Source organism: Daktulosphaira vitifoliae, unplaced genomic scaffold (assembly GCF_025091365.1).
Source record: "Daktulosphaira vitifoliae isolate Bord-2020 unplaced genomic scaffold, ASM2509136v1 Scaffold_2, whole genome shotgun sequence".
Taxonomy (NCBI): Eukaryota; Metazoa; Arthropoda; class Insecta; order Hemiptera; family Phylloxeridae; genus Daktulosphaira; species Daktulosphaira vitifoliae.
This window is the reverse complement of record NW_026099573.1, coordinates 16,238,599-16,260,208: the sequence shown is the minus strand read 5'-3', so window position 1 is coordinate 16,260,208 and position 21,610 is coordinate 16,238,599. Positions and strand designations below refer to the sequence as shown.

Sequence of the window (21,610 nt, the reverse complement as noted above, 5' to 3'; positions counted from 1 at the left end):
TAAGCTTGACAAAGAGAAAAAGAAAAATTTAAACATAATCAAAAACTTAAATATTAAATAAGAAGGCTAAATGACTACATTAAAAATGAACAGAATGTAAAAAATCAGGGCCATTATTTGCAATACGCATTAAACGTGGGAGAGCGGAATGAAAAATATAATTAGAAGATGAATGAGAAATGAGGAAAGGGACAGTATAGCGAGTTAAACGAGCAGGTAGCCGAAATTTCAATTTAGAAAGTAGGACAGGAGAATCAATCAAGCCAGCTGAGAGTTTAGAAAGAAAACAGATATTAGAGTCATGTCTTCTGGTAGATAAGGAAGGAAGTTGCAAGAAATTTTGAATAGGAGTTAAGTCATGAGGTGGATGGGGGATATTAAGGATAAGAGCCGCAAAGCGTAAAAATTTACGCTGCACTCTGTCAAGCATCATAAATTCGGTAGCTGTATAAGAATCCCATAACACCGAACCATACTCAAGGATAGGGCGAACCAGCGAACAAAAAAGATTTTTTAGTGGTCTTGAGAGGTGAAATTCATGAGAAATTCTCTGAATGAAATCTAAAGTTTTCAGAGCCTTACAACATACTTCTTCAATATGAAGTCGAAAATTTAAAGTAGGAGTGAGACGAAACCCAAAGACAACTATAGAAGGAACAGAAGAAATAAGATGGTTATGAATATAGTAAGTTAAAGATATAGGATTAGAAATACGTGAAAAAGTCATTTTATAACATTTAGAGGTATTAAAAGTCAAGCCAATTGATCCAGCCCAACTAACTAAGCGATCTAGATCAGTTTGAAGTAAAATAACATCGGAAATATTAGTAACACGCATAAATAATTTGAAGACATTTGCAAAAAGGAGTATTTTAGTATGCTGTAAAACAGAATTAGCACCATTTACAAAAATAAAAAAAGAAGGTGATATAGGATTGAACCTTGTGGAACACCGGAGGAAGGGGTTATCACTTCAAAGCACAACCTTGAACATTTAGCCACTAATTTCTTTCAGTTAAATATGATATTAACCAAGAGAGGAGTAGTTCACCAAAACCAGCGTGGAATAGAAGTTCAGATAGGATATAGAGATTAAGTTTATCGAAGGCTTTTGAAAAATCAGTATAAATGACATCTACTTGAGCATGGACAAGGAAAGAATCGATAATGAAAGATTGAAATACAAGATTGCATGTTATAGTAGATGGACCATGACGGAAACCATGTTGTTCAATAAATAAGAAAGTAATTATTACTAGATTTAATTGAATGAAAGACAAGGGACTCAAAAAATTTTGATAAATGAGAAAGGTTAGAAATAGGACGATAATTCACAACTTGAGTTGGACCACCGGATGTAAAAAGAGGAGTATTAGAGGAAATTTTAAAAATGGATGGATTAGATTCTTCATAAAGAGATTTTTGGATAAGCATCCTGAGTGGAAAGGATATCTAATGTCTTAGGTTAAATAGGAAGTTACCAGGAATAAGGTCAGGCCCAATAGATTTATTATTATTAAGGTTAGATAGTCCATTGAAAACATCATTTATTGAAAAAGAAGCATAATTAGGAAGATCGTAAAATAAATGAGGTGGGGGGTATTAAGAGAAGGAGAAGAGGATTGAGAAAAGACTGAGGAAAAATGTTCACAAAACATGTTTGACATAGACAGTGTACTATCGGAAATTACGCCATTAAAACTAACGCAATTAGGAAGAACAGAAGATTTATTTTTACGTACAAATTTCCAGAAGAATTTAGAGTCTGTATGAAGGCAGATTTCAGCTTTAGCAGCATATGAACGAACATTTTGCTTAGAAAGATATTTATAGCGTGTACGGCATTGTGAAAAATGACGATAGTTAACAAGAGAAGGGGTTTTTTTAAATATATAATGATCATGCTTTTTTCAAAAACAAGGTTTCTCAATTCAGAATTAAACCATGGTGAAATGTGAGTGAAGTGCATCCATGAAGCTATTAACTGCTTGATCCACATTTAAAGAGGAAAAAGTTGACTTCAGATTATAGGAGTTTAAAAATTGTGCAATACTCAGATAATTAGCCAAATTAAAGTTAAAGAAAGTTTTGGGTAAAGAGGAATTAGAGAACTGGTTATTAACTGAAATAGAAAGATTCAGAGCAGGGTGATAGCGGTCAATAGGAATACATGGCTCAGGAGCCAAGGTAACTGATATGTCAGGAACGTTACTAAACACTAGATCTTAAAGTGAGCCTTGTGAATTTAAAATACAGTTATTCTGATAGAAACCACGAAAAGCAAATGTTTCAGGAATACAGGAGAAACGAGAAGGTAAAAGAAAAGAATATATAACTCCACTAGCGTTATTAGACCAATTAAATTCTGGCAAATTGAAATCACCACAAAAAATAAAAGAAAACTTTGGATAAAGATGGATAATATAATCAACGGAAGTGACATAGGCATCATAGAGGGATAAATCACTGGATGGAGGAAGGTAGACGGAGCTTAATGTCTTCGACTAAAAACGATTTGTGATCTTTTGACATATTTTTCATCAAAATTGGTCCAGCAAGAGCTGAGATTGAGCGTATACAGACACAAAAAAAAAACACATCATAGTAAAATTAATACCTTCTCAGCTTCGCATCGAAGCTAAAAATACATATATTGTAATGATAATAATTTTTTAGCTAACCGACGTACGGTTGCCGAGTCGGTTAAACTTGTGTTTAACGCACTTGAGATACAAGTTTCCAACCCCCGTGTATGGCAATGAATTTTTTACATTTTTTCTTTATTCTTTTTTTAAAATAAATTTTCAACTGCTTTGATTTTTATCTCATTTAGATTAAATAACTTCAATAAAGATCACTGTAATCGCCACTCGCGGGAAGAAATCTTTTATTCATATTAAAATTATTTTACAAAATTTTAGTTTTAGCTTCGATGCAAAGCTGAGAAGTTGTTTTTTTGTGACTATCATTTATTTTCTCTGCTCTAACTTGACATATTTTTTTCAACGATACGTCAAATGACTACAATTCGTATCTAGTTGAAGATATTACCCTCAAAAATTGAAAAACAATTCTTATTTATCAATGAGAAGGTTACTTATCCCATGTTCTCTATACAGAAAGTTAAAATCATTCATTTCTAATGTTTTCAAAATATTTATTGACGAATCAAGTTTGATATGATGATTTGAAATGATAGGTTTCAAATACAAAATGGAATCATTTTACTTTGTATTTTAATAATTTTTTTACTCTATTTGTGTGTGCTACTACTAGACTATAATATTCAAAAATGTTGGTAACATGTTACTATATAAATCAGACTTTATTGAATTTATGGGCCTTTATTGGTAAAATCCGTACAGCCAAAAGTCGGTGAACATCACAACTTTTTAATATTTATTTCAATAGATCAAAATATTCTTAAATAGTAGTTCAAACCTAAATATTATATTTAGAACCTTTTAAATATAAATACATAATTTAATCTTAAGCATGCATTAGTTTTTTTACTGTATATCCAGGTATGGAATACAAAAATAATAATAAAAATAAAACGACTCCTAATATACAAAAAACTTCAAAAAATTTGACTTTGTTAACGCTAAAAAAATATTGAATAATAATCGCACATGGATCGATAATTGAATTCAAAAAGTAAGTTGCATGACGCCTGAAAAAAATAAAATAAAATGTAATTAACATTAAAATTAAAATCATTAAATAAAAGTTAGATGGTACTTGGGTGTAGGCAATGGTTGTGGTTCTTCTCTTCCAAATCCCGCTGGTGACTTTTCAGCTTCTAACTTTGTCAATATTTGAAGTTCTGCGTCTATCTTTCCCTATGAATAGTAATTATTAAGATACCTTCTTTTTTCTCGCCTTAATCGTAACTACTTGAGGTCATCCTTATCCTATACTTCCAATGTACACGATCAACCACATCATCAATGTTCACTTCAACCGTCGCCATATCGCATTATATTACATACCTCCATCTCTTTTTTGGTATTCCTCTACCCTCCTTCCATCAACATTTATTTTTATAACTGTTCTTGCCCCTTCGATTCCCCTCTCTTCATAACTTGACCAAACCCATTAAGTCTATTTTCTCTCATCTTATATACAATAAACGCTACACCTATACTTTCTCTTAAATGTTCGTTCCTTATCCTATCTTCTCTAGTAACTCCACTCATTTATCTAAGCATTCTCTGCTACACTCATTCTCTGCTCTAATTTCTTGTCAACCATCCAACACTTTAAGCCATACATCATAGATGGTCTCATAACAGTCTTACAGAGTTTAACTTTAAGCCTCATTGGAATTCTTTTATCGCTTAACATACCAGACACTTCTCTCTACGTCAAGTGGCCGCATTTAATCCTGTGTCTTACATCCTCGACAATCGTTCTTTTGCACTGATCTTAAATACTTAAAACTTTCCACCTCTCTTATCATGTCATCGCCTATTGTCACTGACCTCATCATTTCACCTACCTCGTGTTCTCCTTTGTCAAACTCGTACTCCATATACTCTCTAGTAATTTAATCCATCACTATAGAAAATATGTAAGAACTTTAATCAGAACCTTGGTGCACTCCCTCTTTTATCCTAAAACCTTTTGGTACTCCTCTAATGCTGATTCAAATGCCATCAAATATACCCTTTATTATATTAATGTACCATTTCGAGTCTCCTTTTACCTAATTTTAAATCCTCTCTCGGTACTCTATCATACGATGATTTTTTACCGTTAATATCAATTACGACAATTATGAATAAAAATATAAAAATAAAATTTCATTTTTGACTTATGCGATCGTAGTTAAAAGTTAAACAGGAAAAATTTTACGGTTAAAAGTTAAGATTTTCTTTTCAAATGACAATTTGACACAACTTTAAGGGATTTGGGACATATATAACATTGAATTATCTATTTGATATATTGCAAAGCTTATTTTTATCAGCATCAAAATAAATTTGGGAGGAGTCTGAGATTAAATTAAAACGTTGGTTTTTAATGACCATATTGTTATACAATATGATATTTTTTTCATCTGAATCTTATGTTAAGTAAACTGATTAATATTTTACGAGTGAAGAGATCAATATATTTTAGTTTTTCTCACTAAGATCTATAAAGCAGTTTACGTCATTTTAGATGTCATAATTTTCGCTTACTACAAGAACATTTTTGTTATTTTCAATTGAAATAAATGGCCACCATCCTCTAGTATTTTTCGTTTTAAATAAGTTTATACGAGGAGTTTGGTCATCTATCAGTGAACATTTCCAAGATGACTTTGTTCCCATAGGTAAATTCCACAAATCTAAGCTTAAATAACCTAAAAATTTGATAATTTAGTTATTTACTTAACGAGAAAATAAAAATCAATTACCAATATAAGAGTCAGGAGTTAAACAATCATTGTCCCAAACCTGAATGTGCAGTCTTGGTAAGTAAATTTTTTCTTCAGCTTCCAAAGAAAAAAATCCTTTTGATTTTTCAACAATTCTATTTTCGGCTTTCATATATGAAAATGGGAATTTGAATCGCCAATTGAAATATCCTTCACCATTAAGTGACCGATAGTGGATATCTGTGAATTGTTCATCTACGCTAGGTAACCATCTAGATTTTAAAATAATGTAAAATTACTCAAAACAAAATATATTTTATCGCATAATCCACTACATTCGTCTACGTCTACGACGTGGGTGCCTCTGTTGTTGGCGCGGCTGGTGTCGACCATGCGGCGCCGGACGATGGCCGACAGCGGTGGCGGACGGGTCCTCGGTGCTGGTGTAGGCGGCGCCGGTGTGCATGGTGAACGGACGGCCGCCTCCCTCTCTCGATCCTTCCGCTCCTTGAAAGCCCGGTTGATGCGCTCCCTCCAACGTATGTCAGAGGAAGTGAGCTTCCTGTAGCCCGGGTAAGCCGGTGGCGGCCGGGTGGCCAAGCCCGCCCCCGAGGACGTACTGTTCACGTCGGAGGCTCGGTCCCGGGCGTAGAGTGCAGGAACGGGGGGCTCAGTGGTCCGACGGCTTCGGCCCGTCGATCGCTGCACCACCGCGGCAATGGTAGCCGGGCGGTGTGGAGAGAAGGTAGCACCCTCTCCCGGCACAGGCCGCGGGGACCTGCGATACGGTAGCGAGGGTTCTCCTTGTTACGCGGAGTGTAGCCACCCGTCCGTCCCGCATCCTACGATTCTAGAAGACGCTCGCTATCGGATCACCAAGGATCCGGTTTAGCGGAGCGTCCCGGGCCGCCTCTACTGATGAACGGATCGCCGGGACGTCGAGTGGCTCCGCAAACCGGCGGAGTTTTTTCCGCTAGTCTGATGGGGCCCCACCACTTTGGCGCAAAGCCGGCTCAAAATTTTTTTTGTTTATTAGATAAGTGGTGTGCCTTATAATACACCACGTCTCCAACCGTAAAAGGTTTTACAACGTGTTTCGTATGAACGTTATCTATAATGTTGCCGGCCTGCTGTTTGGGTGATGGGCGGCTATTTTTTACATTGTCGGCAGTCGCGGGTACCCGAAACACGCGAGAGTGTGTCTATAATCGTCTTTGTAGTCGCTGCGTCTATTGGGTACGCTTCAGTCCAGTGATTGAAACAGTGAGTTGCTATATCAGATTCGTTTTTCCCCTTGATGTTCTAGGCTACTTACCCATTAAGTTGATACTAATGACCTCCCACGGTTGTTTTGGTTTGCGCGAAGTTATAGGATCATTCGGACGCCTATTTAGGGCCTTCGTACACGCGCAAATATCACACGATTTTACGTACTCGCGTACTATGTTTATCAGGCCCTTCCAATAGAAACGCTGTTTGATCGCTCGATAGGTTTCTTTTCATCCTGGATGACACGCCAGAGCATCGTCGTGGTATCGCCAAATCACACGCTGTGATTTCGCTACCGGTATTACGGCCGGTGAGTCTACGCCCATACGAATGCGTATAAGTTCGTCTAACATGAAATATTCGTTGTTCTTGCTGGACTCCTTATCGTTTTTTCTGGGTTTTTCCTTGAGTAATTATTTCATGATGGATGAAAGAAACGGGTCGTCATTTTGCCACTCTTGTATTCCCCCTCTCTCGTAAACGGCCATTTATCAGACGCGCCGTTTGTTTCGGTTAAGGCAAAAACATTATCAAGAGTGGCCCGCGTGTTATCCGACGTTCTCGTCGTCGGTGCGCCCACTAGATTTTCATCTAATAACTCTTCGTCAATAGGGAGCCACGAGGTCGGATAACGTGATAACATTTCCGGTCCTTCATTGCGCTCCTGGATACATGTGTCATTGTAAAATTCAAATTCCCTAGATGTAGCGCCCACCTAGTTAATTTTGAATTGTTGTCCTTTGCTATGTGTAGCCAAGTCAACGCAGAATTATCCGTAAATAATTCGAAAGGAGAATACTCTAAGTACGGGCGAAATTTATCAGACGCCCATATAATTGCTAAGCATTCTTGCTCTAGGACAGCGTAACGTTTCTGCGTTTTTGGTAGTTTCTTGGTGGCGTAGGATATGATTATTCTCTCTTCAGGTTCATCTCTGCTCTGAAAGAGTATTGCGCCTACGCCCATTTCACTTGCATCGGTTTGAAGGCAGAAAGTTTTCACCTAATCAGGAGGACTCAGTCGTGGGGACTCACACAGGGCCTTTTTTACCTGTTCAAAAGCCCTTTGATGGTCTTCCCTTCACAACTATTTTGTCCCCCTTTTTAGTAGATTTGTTAGCGGTGCTATTGTTTCGGCGTAGTTGTCGACGAATTAACAATACCAATTAAATATGCCGAGACATCTACGTAGATCCCTGATGTTCCGTGGGACCGATAGGACGCTATAGACTCAAGTTTTTCGGGCTGTTTGTCTATGCCAGCGATACTCAACCTGCGGCCCGCGGGTTGAGTATCGCATAATTTGATGAGCATGAGTATCACACTAGTTTAAAATGATTATTTAATGTTTTATAATAAATTTTCAAATGTTCTATACATAATATATAAATGTATTTATAGTTTTTTTTTTTAATCTCCTTTCCGTTCCGTTAACTTGCGGCCCGCGTATTATTTTAAAATATTTTATGTGGCCCAAATAAAAAAAACGGTAGCACAGTGGGGTCGAGGCACAGTGTGGACGAGGCATAGATGGGACAAGTATAGATGATATCTGACAGTGATTAAAATCACTATCATAAGAAACGCTTCGATGCAAATCTGTAGATAGTGTTTCCTTTAGAGAAATTGGTGAAATATTTTAAAAGCAACATGAACTCTTATTTCTTTAATTATATCCTGATTAGTAGTTCTTTGATTTTAAAATATAATATATGAATAAATACTAATTATAGTTTTTAAATTTAGTATGAAATTGTGAGGCCAGCTATGATGTATGGTTAATAGTGTTGGGCGGTTGATAAGAAAGTAGAGCAGAGAATAAGTGTAGCAGAGATGAGAATGCTTAGTTGGATGAGTGGAGTGACTAGAGAAGATAGGATAAGGAACGAGCATATAAGAGGAAGTATAGGTGTTGCGTCAATCGTGGATAAGATGACAGAAAATAGACTTAGATTGTTTAGTCATGGTATGAGGAAAGAAGAATCGAAAGCTGTAAGAACAGTTATAGAAATGAATGTTGAAGGAAGAAGAGATAGAGGAAGACCAAAAAAGAGATGGAGGGATGCTATTGAATGCGATTTGAGGACAGCTGATGTGAGCGTAGAAGATGTGGGAGATCGTGTCAAGTGGAATCTTAGGATAAGGGTGCCCGACCCCAAGTAGTTGGGATTAAGGCAAAGAAAAAGAAAAATATTACCAGATATTCCGGTGGCAATTGACATAATATGATTGTTATTTCGGAATGTACAATTTAGCGTTTAGTTGGGTTTAAATAATATAGCGTCAAATCAATTACCTACTCTATCGGTTGTATCTCAATATACACTACACTTTAATGATACAATAAATAAATAAACTCACACATACACACATATGCATTTATAACATTGTGTCTAATGTAAGTATAACATGATAAAAAGTAACCGTAAAATGAAAAAAATGGAATATAAATTTTATTACTCATATTAAATGTAATGTAACTCGAAAAATATTTGTTTAAATGAAAAAATATAAGATTATATTTTTATTTATAATTGTCTTTTAAACAACTTTTGTGCGAAACTTTTTTTTGTAAGTTAAATATTTTTTTTTGAGAAAATTAAGAAAGCTCATATTTTTGAACTTTTGCGAGGATTTAAAAAAAAAGCTCAATTCCAATCTTGAGGACTATTAGTATGTCATTATACATATTTTAATTCAACTTTTAAAAAAACAAAATTTTTTCCGCAACTTTTCCTTTGTTGACTGGCCTAGATGTCAATTTTAAACTTGTAATTGAGCTAAAAGTTATGGTAATATATTCAATTTATTTTACTATAAACTTTCATAAATCTTTATCAAAAATTTTTCATCAACTTTAAAGAACCAAAAAAATAGGTTAAAATTGAAAATTTGGACTGATTATTTTTAACATATTAAAAATCAAATCAGTAATAATTTGAAAACAAATTTTTTTTTCTTTTAATTATTATTTTATATATATAATTAGTAATAATNAGTCAGAAAGTTTTATAATTACTATTTATTGTAAATTTATCAGAAAAGCTCAATATTTTTTTGCATTTTTATGGTAATAGATAACTTAAATAGAAGTAATAGTAATAATTTCCTAGGAACTTTTGTTGTTTGTTGAAAAGATTCTATAATTGAAATATTGAGAACTTAATTAATTTTAATGATTTACTTTAACTAAATGTACCAATCAAAACAAATTTGTTAAAAAGATTTACTCAATTGAGTTTATTATAAAATTTGATTATATTTGTAAAAATCAATTGATAAAAATAATTTTAATACGAATAAGAAATTTCTTCTTGCAAGGGGCGACTAAAGTGATGGGATCCTTGATCTTTATTGAAGTTATTGAATCTAAATGTGATAAAAATCAAACGAGTTAAAATTTATACTAACTTAAAAAGAATTAAGAAAAAATGCAAAAAATTCATTGCCATATGCGGGTTGGAACCTCGTACCCCAAGCGTGTAAAACATAAATTTTACCAACTCGGCAACCGTACGTTGCTTCCGGCGGTTGAAAAATTGGCTATTTAAGCTAGTTCAAATTTCAAAGTTATTTTTCTCGACTTAAAAGAAACAAACATATTTAAATAAGTTTAACTATCTATACTATATCAATTTTAATTTATATAATATTTATGAAAATCTGTACTCCCCTTGTCAGGTATTTTAAAATAAAATAAAATACAAAACCCAGAATTTTAACACAAAAATAGCATATTTTTGCATACGGTAGTCATTTTTACCATGAAGACAAATCCAGAGGTCAAATTTTTTTTTTTCACATTAAAGTATATTACATAAGCTTTAATTTAAGATATATTTAAAAGTGTCAGTATTTCCGGAATACTTTCAAAAATTAAATTGAAAATATCGTAGTAACAATACGCATGTTTAAAGTTTTGACCCCCCTTGTTAAAGGGGTATGATCCGATTTACAAAAAAAGCGTGCCAGATGAAAGGGGTATATAAATATTTATTATAAAAAAATAATAATATTGATCCATACATTTTTCCAAAAGTTATATAAAATATAAATTAAATAATATAACATATAAAATCGAGATTTTTTTCACGGAAATCGTACGTTTTTCTTTAACTTTGATGTCCGTTTTCACCACGAAGACAAGTCCAGAGGTCAAATTTTTTTTTTTCAAATTAAAGTATATTACATAAGCTTTAATTTAAGATATATATAAAAGTGTCAGTCTTTCCGGAACATTTTCAAAAGTTAAGTTGAAAAAGTTCTACTTTCTATACGCATTTTAAAAGGTTTGCACCCCCCCTGTATAAAGGGAAATGGTCCGATTTTAAAAAAAAGTATGTCGAATGAAAGAAGTATATATAAAGTATTTATCATTAAAGAATAAAGTTGATTCATGCATTTTTTAAAAAGTTATAGCAATATAATGTTAAAAAATGTAAAATATAAAAAAATAAAAAAAAAAACACATCATAGTAAAATTAATACCTTCTCAGCTTCGCATCGAAACTAAAATTTAAACATTTACAGATATCCAAATTTAAAAATGAATAAAATATTCGTAATTTGTATGGGAACTAATAATAACAAACCAAACACAGGGGTCGCGGTGCAGTGGTGACGTGGCATAGTTGGATCAAGTATAATGATATCTGACAGTGATTAAAATCACTATCAAAAATAAACGCTTCGATGCAAATCTTTAGATAGTGTTTAATTTTAAAAAAATTGGTGTTTTATTCCAAAAGCTACTTGATCTGCTGGTTCCTTATTAATATCTCGATTAAGATAAAGTATGTCGAATGAAAAAGGGTTTATTAAAAAATATTATTTCTCATAAAAAAATTGTGTNATTTACGGAAAACGAGGGAATTTTTTTCAATTTTTGAGGGTAATGTCTTCGACTAGATACGATTTGTGATCTTTTGACGTATCATTGAAAGAAATCCGTTCTGTGAGAGCTGAGAAAAAGTGGTAACAGACACAAAAAAAAAAAAAAAACACATCATAGTAAAACCAATACTTTCTCAGCTTCGCATCGAAGCTAAAAGGTTGATTATGACTAGTCTATGCCCTCACCGTGTACAATATGGCCCAAAAAGGAAATTTCGGAAAAACCTATTTTACACTTTTTTGTGAGACATGTCAGCCCGTGTCGTTCTAATCGTTCTATCCATCTGTGGATATATAGGTCGCATTTATTGTATCATTTTAAATTACGATTAAATAATCTATTGTTGTATATATATATATTTCTATTTTAGTTAAGTCTTACTAACATTAATTTTAATGATATTTTATGTTTGTACAATATTCTTATATGGGTCATTCCATGTCAAATCACCTAATGTGTGTGCTGGTATAGTTCAGAAATTTATGAAATTTATATCATAGACTTCTTAAAGGTCATTGACAACAAAAATAATATTTTTCTTTTTTTACCAGATAGTGCATTTTTTATAATTAAAATTTTATTGCTTTGATATTATTACACCTCGTTTCTGACTATTTTTTTATTGTGCTCTTTTGGTAATATTAAGATAATATAATTTTAACGCCACTTATAGAGTTTCAAAATTCATCATTTACATATTATGGAAAAGTCATAAACTACGTAATTTTCAACATTTAATTTTTTGCATTTATTCTACACGAAAATAAAATACTACATACCATTGTAAGCAACTAATTTTAAAGTCATAATTTTTTTCAAATATTATGATTTTACATAATTTTATTAATTTAAAAATATAATAAAATGTGTTATATTGTTGAGTGTATTATAGAATAATTTTTATCAAAAAATTTCTTATAATTTATTCTACATTATAATTTAATTCTATTTATATATTATATAAAAATATAAGTTTTATATCTGTTTACATCATACTTAATTATAATCAAATAAAATAAAATACAAAGTTATACAATAATAGGTTAGTTCTTAAAAAATTTTATAGATCTAAATATATGGACTTGGTACTTGAAAAGCTTGAGGATTTATTCATGTTTGAAATTTAACCATATAACCTGGAAGGTCACTTAGCACAAATTTTGAAAACCTACACTGGAAAAACATCTTCCTATGTAAAATTTATGGAAAAATGGCAACAAACCAACTGGGAAGACGGAGACATTCTGGTCAGCTTCGACGTAGTCTCGTTATTCACAATGGTACCAGTAAAGGACACATTGAATATCATAAAAGAACAACAATGGTTAGACGAAAAACTACATAGTTTACTGGAATTGTGCACCAAAACAATGCAAACATGGATAAATTCTCAAGCTTTTCAAATAATATGACAATCCATGAAAGTTTCAACATATTCATAATATGGACTTGGTATTACATCTTCAATCTGTAGATGAAAAAGATATTTGTGTGTGTATTTATTTAAAAAATTCTTAATTTGTCAAAATGCAGTCGAAGAATCAACAATATCTATTGATGTAATTAACTTTATGAAGAAAAGTAATGGAGCTTTTACGAACTTAGCCATTGCTCCTAGGATTTTTTTATGAGTCCCAATAACTTAATCTACTACAGAACGCAGAATAAATACAAGAAATTAAAATTGAGTATTGAAAATTACGTAGTTTTTGGATTTTCCATAATACGCAAATTGTAAATTTTGTAAATTCTGTAAGTAGCGTTAAAATTATTTCTCCATCATAAAATTTTCACCAGACGTTTTAATTGCCTAAAGAAAAATACTATGTAAATTTGAAAAAAATTCGTTCAGTCACTTTTGTGTAATGAGATGATAAAGTTGACTATCTTCAGCAAACCTTGCATGTTCAAGACCGTAAAATGATACAAAAAAAAAATTATAAATCGATTCAAATATGATATGGGTTAAAAAAACATTACTAAAAGTTTCTGAAAAAAAAAAAAAAATTTTAATTAAAAAATTTGTTGACCTTCAAATTTTGCTAGTAAGATACTACAAAGTTTAAAGGATCTAAATCAAAATTTCGATGTTCAAAAAAATTCAAAATTTATAAACTTAAGAATGAAATCGAAGTACTATTTAATATGAGTAAAACAGTGATAGTTTCACAGTGATAGCTTATTTGGATGTGAAGTTATAGGCTCTAGAACTCTAGGCTGTTTTTCATGTTTTTAATTATAAAAAATGCACTATCTGGTAAAAAAACAATAAAAATATATATATATATATATTATTTTTGTTGTTAATGATTGTTAAAAACTCTATGATATAAATTTCATAAATTTCTGAACTATACGAGCACACACATTAGGTGATTTCACATGGAATGACCCATATAGAAGTATTAATATATGAATACTCTCAACATCTTATAACAATTTTCTATATTATATTTGTCTACTCCTGACACCTGAAGTGTTCTCCTTTTAAATTTTAGTTAAAGGAACACTCAAACAAGTCTTATAAAAATCATAGGCAAATTTTTGAGTCCAAACGGTAGTACACGAAATTGAAACAAGCCCCTTCTTGTTCTAAATGCCGTAAACTTACGGGCTTTTTGATTTAATGAGCATTTCCAATAACCTGATTTTAAGTCGAGAGTCGTGTATATTGTTGCCGCTCTCATGTTTCTAACCATGTCGTTTAGATTAGGAATGGGGTACGCGTCCGAGACGGTTACTTCGTTTAGTCGTCGGTAATCTATACATAAACAAAAAGTCCCGTCCTTCTTCTTGGCCAGCACGATCGGTGCTGACCACGGCGTTACACTTGGTTCTATTAGCCCTTGCGCCTCCATGTCGTTTACCATATCATCAATAATCTCCTGCTTGTGCAGGGCGAAGGGTACGGTTTTAGTGCGATAGGAGTCGGGTCTTTCAATAGAATATCGTGCTCGATCAATTTTTTGCGACCCACCGTGTCGTTCAACACCGCTGCGCAATTACATATCGTCTGTGTTAATAATGCGCGCGTTCGTCGGTCGCCGGTTATATCTAATTACGTCAGATCTGGTTTGCGGATCGTGTGTCGTGAGCCTGATTTCCAACAAGCGGTTGTACGTTTCTTAGTGCCTAAGTGTATGTTCCCACTGAGTAGTCCCAAGCGACTTTCTGATCAATCAGTAATACATCGAAATACAGGTCGTCTAAAAAAACTGCTGAAAAACGCACTTCTAAATCCACGATTTTGGCGGTAAACGTGGCGGTACCGTTCGTCATGGCGGTGTGTCCGTCCGCTAGTCCAACCACGTCAGTTTGTCCTTTATAAACAGTTCCGTATTTATAAGCAATTACCGGTTTTACATAAGATTTATGCGCCTATGAGTCGAGTAAAGCTGTGACGAAGCCAGTTTCGAATTCTAACTCGACTGCTAGAGTAGTAATTCTACGCGGGCATTTTTGTTGGCCATTACTCGGGTGGTTTACGGTTCGAACGGGGGGCAGCTGGTTCTTAACCGCGACGTCGGTTTGCCGACTGACAGCATTAACTGCAATGCATAATAAACTTGGTTAACGTTTATTGGGAGCCCTGTCGCGTCGTTTTTAAGTCCGTCTCGAGTGCAGTCCTGATATCGATATTGTCGAACATCTCAAGTAATTTGGACCTAAATTTCATCCATGGCATATTATTTAATTTAATTGCTCGCCACCAATCATCTACCCTGTCGTTCAAAAACGGGACGACGATGTTCACCCACGCAGTTGGGTGTATACCGCCCTGACAGAGTAGATCCTCCGTTCTATCTAGAAACTCCCGTGGGTCCTCTTCGTTTCTTCCGTCATATTCGGGTAGGTAGGCGCGTATGGTGCGCAGGTCGTGGTAAGGTACAAATACAGACCGCGAGCTGCGGGTAGGCGACAAATCATTAAAAAACCGACGACCTTCGGTTGTGTTGAATTGCCCCTCCCGTGGTTGGCGCGTAAACGAAAAATGAGTCAGCTCGTTCTCATATGTATGAGTGCGTGGGTAATGTTCATTTTGCCAACCCGTGCTACACATCCGTGATAGCGACGCGCGTGACGATTGTCCGTCGGTTGCGGGCTTCTTGCGCTTCGATGTCTGCGAGGCGCTCGTGAAGTGTTGCGTCGTGTTGCGTCGCGTCCGTCGCTCCCGAAGGACCGAATGTAACGTGATGCGCGTCCTATCGTCGACTATCATTTCGTTCAACGTGAACTTGTCAAATAGTCGGTTGTACAGCAACATGTGGGGATGGCAGCATATTTTGACTGATTCGCTCAAACATGTTTGAAATCTGTCGCTGTTCCATTGACATACGCGACAGCGACCTTTCTAATTCAGTCATCTGTGCCTCGATCCGCGCGTTATTCAAAATGTCGCGAATGTTCTGTCGGATCGCCCCGACTTATTCTGCCGCGTGCGCTATCGGGCAAGCAACGTATACGTCCTCAACGTACGGCGTGCCTAGTTGTCTGCTTGTGCGCGTAATTTCTCCCGGTTGTTCGACATCAGATTCGTCGTCTGATATGCGTACCACGAGGTTCACCGGATGTACCTCCGGTAAAGGCGCTACGCCGGACTGCTGATTGTTTGCGTCGATATCATCTTCGCTGACACGATCCGTGGAGTTGTCGAAAACCACCACTTCGGGTTCGCGGAACGGAATTTCGCTATCGAGCGGCATACGCAGTGGTAAAATTTCGGTAGCTGGATTCCTCCCTTCGCAACGTATGTTTTCCTCTAGCATAATTACCATATTGGGTTTCGTCGCGTAGCATGGTAGATGTCTGAAAGCGCATTCGCGACGCAATTCAGCGAATTCATTTGTGCTAATGATTTCCCCGATATATTGACCGTGAATATTATGTTTATTTACAAACATTAATAATCATATGTAGCTACGATTATAGCGAAGATAAACAATATCTCCGTGTACGGTCAAATTGGCTACTGCTGTAGAAAAAACAAGTGTTATTATTATTGCTATTGTTGTTATAAAGTACCGCGATAAGATGGTACGGGGCCGCCGTTTAAGATATGGCAGCGAGTGAACAATAATAATAACGGTTACCTTGGAATCGACCACTTCGACACGATTAGACGAAAATATACTATTTTTATCTACCAAAAGACTAATTATCGGGCGGAAATTTTTGTCGTTATCAATAAGGTCTTTATAACAAACTGTAACCAACACTTTTCAACGACAATACTTACGGCGGATTATATTAGATAAACTGCTCTAACTTTATTTTTATATATAAAAAAAAAAAAAATTACAGAGACCAGGCTAAATTTAATCCCACTAACACGTAACCGTGAATAAAAATTCACTGCTGTCACCAGTAAAATTCGTTCAAATAACTATATGAACAATAAAAATTTGTAAGGGAGACTTCATCGTTCCAAGTTAAAACTAAAATCTAATATAATTAGAAATAAAACTGAATCGGCTCAAAACCTCTTACCTTAACTTCTCTCGGCCGGTTGAGATCCCGTTTAGGGAGCCAGTTATCGCGTAATCCACTACTATGGCCGCACAAGATATATATATATATATATTAGCACACAATGTATGTCACTAACCAAATTAGACTTCTTCTCTCATCTACTGTTAGTTAGATATAATTTCAGCTATATAGATGAAGATAACAAAAGGATTACACCAATCAAAGAAAACACCAAAAGCTTAAATCACGCAAAAAGAAGTCAGATACACAATTCAAGCGCGAATCAGTTAAGGTGTATGTCGGAAACGAAACAGAACGCAATATCCATAATCCATACTCGGCGGCGGCCTTATCTCGGTGTCAAGGGCGGGGAATCAACCGATGACAACCAATTGTCATATTAATAGCTGAACGGCTGATATCGAGAGAGACAAGGGTGAGCGCCAGCCTAGAGCGTAGGACGGTGCCGTGTCAATTTATAAAACAAAGTTATACATTATATCAAACTAACCCTTTAATAAAAATGTCACTATGTTTTTCTCCAGTAATAAAATTATCATCTACTAATTTTACTTCCGCAACTGACCATACAATTACACGTAGTTCAAGTTCTTCGGCTACAGGATGTGTTATATCAACAGGGTTTGGTAAAGTACTTTTTTGAGGAAAAATATCAACCCACATTTCCAATTTTCCCTAAATTTTATTTATATACTTCAAAATTTTTAATTTTAAAACATATAATATTTACTCGTTGTATATTTGGAAAATTTGAATTCTGAAGAGTTCTTGTTTCGACGTGTTCTGGAACTAAACTATAACCTAAAACTGGTATTTCATGCCAATGATTAAGAACATGTAAAGCTAAGGTTTGTTTATCAGGTACAGAATTGTGTTCAATAATAGTAAACTTTTTAGGACCAATCGTTACACAATTTTTAAAGTATGTTGGTGGCTTTAAGTTATTTGATTCACACAGACTATGTAATATTTTTGATGGCGTCTCATAATCCCTCCATTTGTTGTATCCTGTTCTAAATAAATATTTAAATAATAATTTGTGTTAGTATTTTATGTAATGGTTTAGATTAGTTTCAGTCAAATGTTAATAGTTATTCATATTAGTGAATATAAGTAGAATACATTTAATATTCTATTTATTTATTCTATAATTAAAGAAAAAATTTGTGGGGCTAACATAATCCAACTTTGATAATAACAAAAATATTCTTGATAAAAAGATTTAAAAATGAATATATGTGTTTTACACAAGGTATAAAGATTAATTAATTATTAGAATTTTAATATTCTTCATTTAAATAATAAATAGTTTTTAGTTACCTCATTAAGTCAAAACTTTTTAAGCCTACTATCAAAACTTTAAATTATATGTATTATTATAAAATATTAATATTTCACTTATATTTACCTATCATAATGTCTTGTTAAGCCACAACTTGGTCTATGTCTGCTATAGTACCTTGATTCAATGTCAATTGATGTTTCACCAATTAAATCATCTTGACCAAAATTGTCATGATCCATTATTTTGACTATCAAAGTAGAGCAATCCGGAAATGATATCACTTTTTGATAACATCTTTCGATAAATTTAATAAATATTTGTAAACAATTTATATTAGATAGCATGGAGTGTCAATTTTTTTAATTTCTCTTGCTTGTTCTTTCAACTATTCGGGGTCGAACTATAATTCCCATCTTACATAATAGAGAATTTATGAGAATTTCTCTCCATCACAATGGGAAACAAATAAGGACTCGAAACATAACATTGATGCTTTCCTACTTTTCCTCAATAAGAACTGTTCTATTTCGTATATACAAAAAATACGAGAAAGAAATATTTATGTCGTATATTTATGAAACAGTACTTCACACGGGACACACATGAAAATATAGACTTTTTAATTTTTATGTTAGATTCAAAATTAAGAGTTTATTGATTTATTGTATTACACACGTATTAAAAAATAAATTGATTATACTACTACATAGTTATTTTTCAAAAATCCTCATAAAATACATCATTCGATTTTTTTAAAAAAAGTATTGTTGATTTTATAATGCTCAATCATAATTTTGGCGTGATAGATGAATTCTATGTACATTGTTTTAAAATGTGCTTTATGTAAATTTTATAAAAATCAGTTGCTTTTTTAATGATTTTTCGAGAAAATAAGATTTATTTAAGTTATCAATATAACAAATTGTATTATATCACATTTTGTTCAATAATAATAAAATGTAATATAGGTATCTAACACGCTCGGCATACTTTTTAAGAAAATATAAATTTACATAGATACTTACCGACCAAATATAGGATTTAAAGTTTTAGGTACATATTTATTGTAGTCAGAAACTTTATGCTTTTTTCCAAATAAAACTTCTACATAAGGATCAGCCAAAGAACACGAATCACTTGGATGCAAATCGTATGCTCTAATTATATAAACGCGTACTAATACTTTACATTTGATGTTCGATTTTATATTAGGCCAATTTTGATATTCCAAACTATTTAAAAATAATTCTTTTAATTTTGAAAATTTAAATTCATCATTGCTCTGTAACTCAGGGCGTATTTGGACATTGGCCTAATAATATAATATTCATAAAAATCTAAATGTATCAAAATTTACTAAAGTATGCTGAAATTTCTATGAATTAATTTTACAATACCTTTAAAGTTGCAACTACTGAAGGACTGACATCATCATCATTACTGTAACCATAAATTTCAAAACTTTTTAAATTATCTTTAAAACCATTAAATTCTGATATGCTTTCAAGTTCTTCGTCGTATACCTGAATTGCATTATGAAATTACTTGAATTACAGATAACATTTTTTTAAATACTAAGAAGTATAATAAATATAACGTACTATAAGTGATACAATTTTTGAAGAACGGTTTTTTGTGTAGTTGGTATTAAATTCTTTGCAACACTTGCAAAAAGGAAGTATTTTACAAAATGTTTTTGAAACCTTTTTTGTTGAATAGTAATCATTCTTATAAAAATTATTCTGTTAAAATTTAATTTTTCATTTTATTAAATTTTTAAATAATTACTTAATTACTTTATAGTCTTGATTTAAAATATGCAGAATGATTCACTTATCATGAACTATTTAATTAACCAAAAAATAAGGATATTATTAATATTTTTTTATTGGTTTCTTTTAGTCAATGTTTCTCTCAGCTTATCAATCATGAAGTATTTTTTAAGTTCATCCATTTGTATACCTTTTAAGGGTCTTAACCTTTGGACCAGTATTTCAGAAATGATCAACAATTTATAGTTAAGACTGGGTTAAAGAAAAGCTGATATTATTATAATTAGAAATTTCCCGACAGTACTTTTCCTCCCGCTAATTTGTAAACATGTCAACAACTATCGAAGTATTGGTCCAAAAGTTGTATTTCTTGTATTCAATGATTAAATTGAATATTTTTAACATCATATACCTATTTATTTCTCATAAACTAAAATTGTTTTTTAAAAAATTAATTGTTGTTCAATAGAACGGTTCTATAATATTTGATTCTATTATCATCTATTACTATATGTTGATTTTTTTGTAGCTTTTTTATGTAAATATTAAAGCTTCACAATTAAAAAAAAGTTATAAGATATAGTATTAATTAGCGATATAAATTACAAAAATGAATTCTTATTTATTTTGACATAATTAGTATAACAAGAGTAAGGTATGTACAACAAATTATAATATACAACGAGGTAGTTAAATAGTGCAACCAGCGCTCAATATAAAAGAAATATGAGCAGCAATCACGAGAGTAAACCGAGAATTTAATACAACAGAGGGAACAAAATTAGAAATGTCATTGAATTCTAAAAATTTTATAAACAAACACTTACTAGACGCCAAGGAGGAGCAATTCGATTAATAGTTAGGAAATCTCCCTGATATTTTTATCGACATAAAAAATGTAGGAAAACTCGTGAAAGGAGAGGGTAGTGCTCGTTTATATATTGAAAAATGAGACTATAACAACTCCCATGTAGAAGTCCACGAAAAGAGTTGTTAATCTATTTTCAGAGTGGTAAGGTGAGATTAAAAAAATATTTCCATTAGAATTTGTATCAAAAGTAATTTTAACACGTTTAGAACTAATTGGTTTGATGTTAAGAATGCCTTTATATGCTTTTGTCATTACGTTACCAAGTTTCAATAGATGTAAATTACCAATACTGTTATTGTCAGACGTAAAAATTAACATATATAAAGGAATGGTTATCTGTAAAGTATATAATACCGTCATTATATTTGATACTATGAGTTAAGGACATTAGCTTATCTGAGATAACAATAACCAGATCGACGTGCATGCAGTCATTCAACCAAGAAAATGGTAAGGTATTGGTTGCGTTTTTGATTTTTTTGTTGGAGGGCCAAATGGAGACTTCGCTTTATTATTAATTGAAGTTTTCTTACCAGAAGCTAAACGATTCTCAACCAAATATGATGCACGTGAACATTTGAGGCCGATTTGAGGGTTTTTGAATGCCCCCCCCCACTTGAGCCTGATTAAACATAACTAGAGTAAAATATGTAAGTAGTCATACT

The 21,610-nt window shown here is 33.0% G+C and overlaps 1 protein-coding gene across 1 annotated transcript; it reads right to left on the bottom strand.

Moving 5' to 3' along the window:
• Positions 1-79: 79 nt before the first annotated feature.
• Positions 80-21,305, bottom strand: LOC126898017 (otoferlin-like). The gene is made up of 11 exons (XM_050671965.1): positions 21,300-21,305; positions 19,700-19,825; positions 19,328-19,614; positions 18,426-18,596; positions 17,748-18,030; positions 17,508-17,692; positions 5,405-5,637; positions 5,187-5,350; positions 3,742-3,842; positions 3,514-3,673; positions 80-880 (listed from the first exon to the last, which is right to left on the bottom strand). Exons 1-11 carry the CDS (start codon positions 21,303-21,305, stop codon positions 80-82), a joined length of 2,517 nt encoding a protein of 838 aa, XP_050527922.1.
• Between the last annotated feature and the right edge of the window lie 305 nt (positions 21,306-21,610).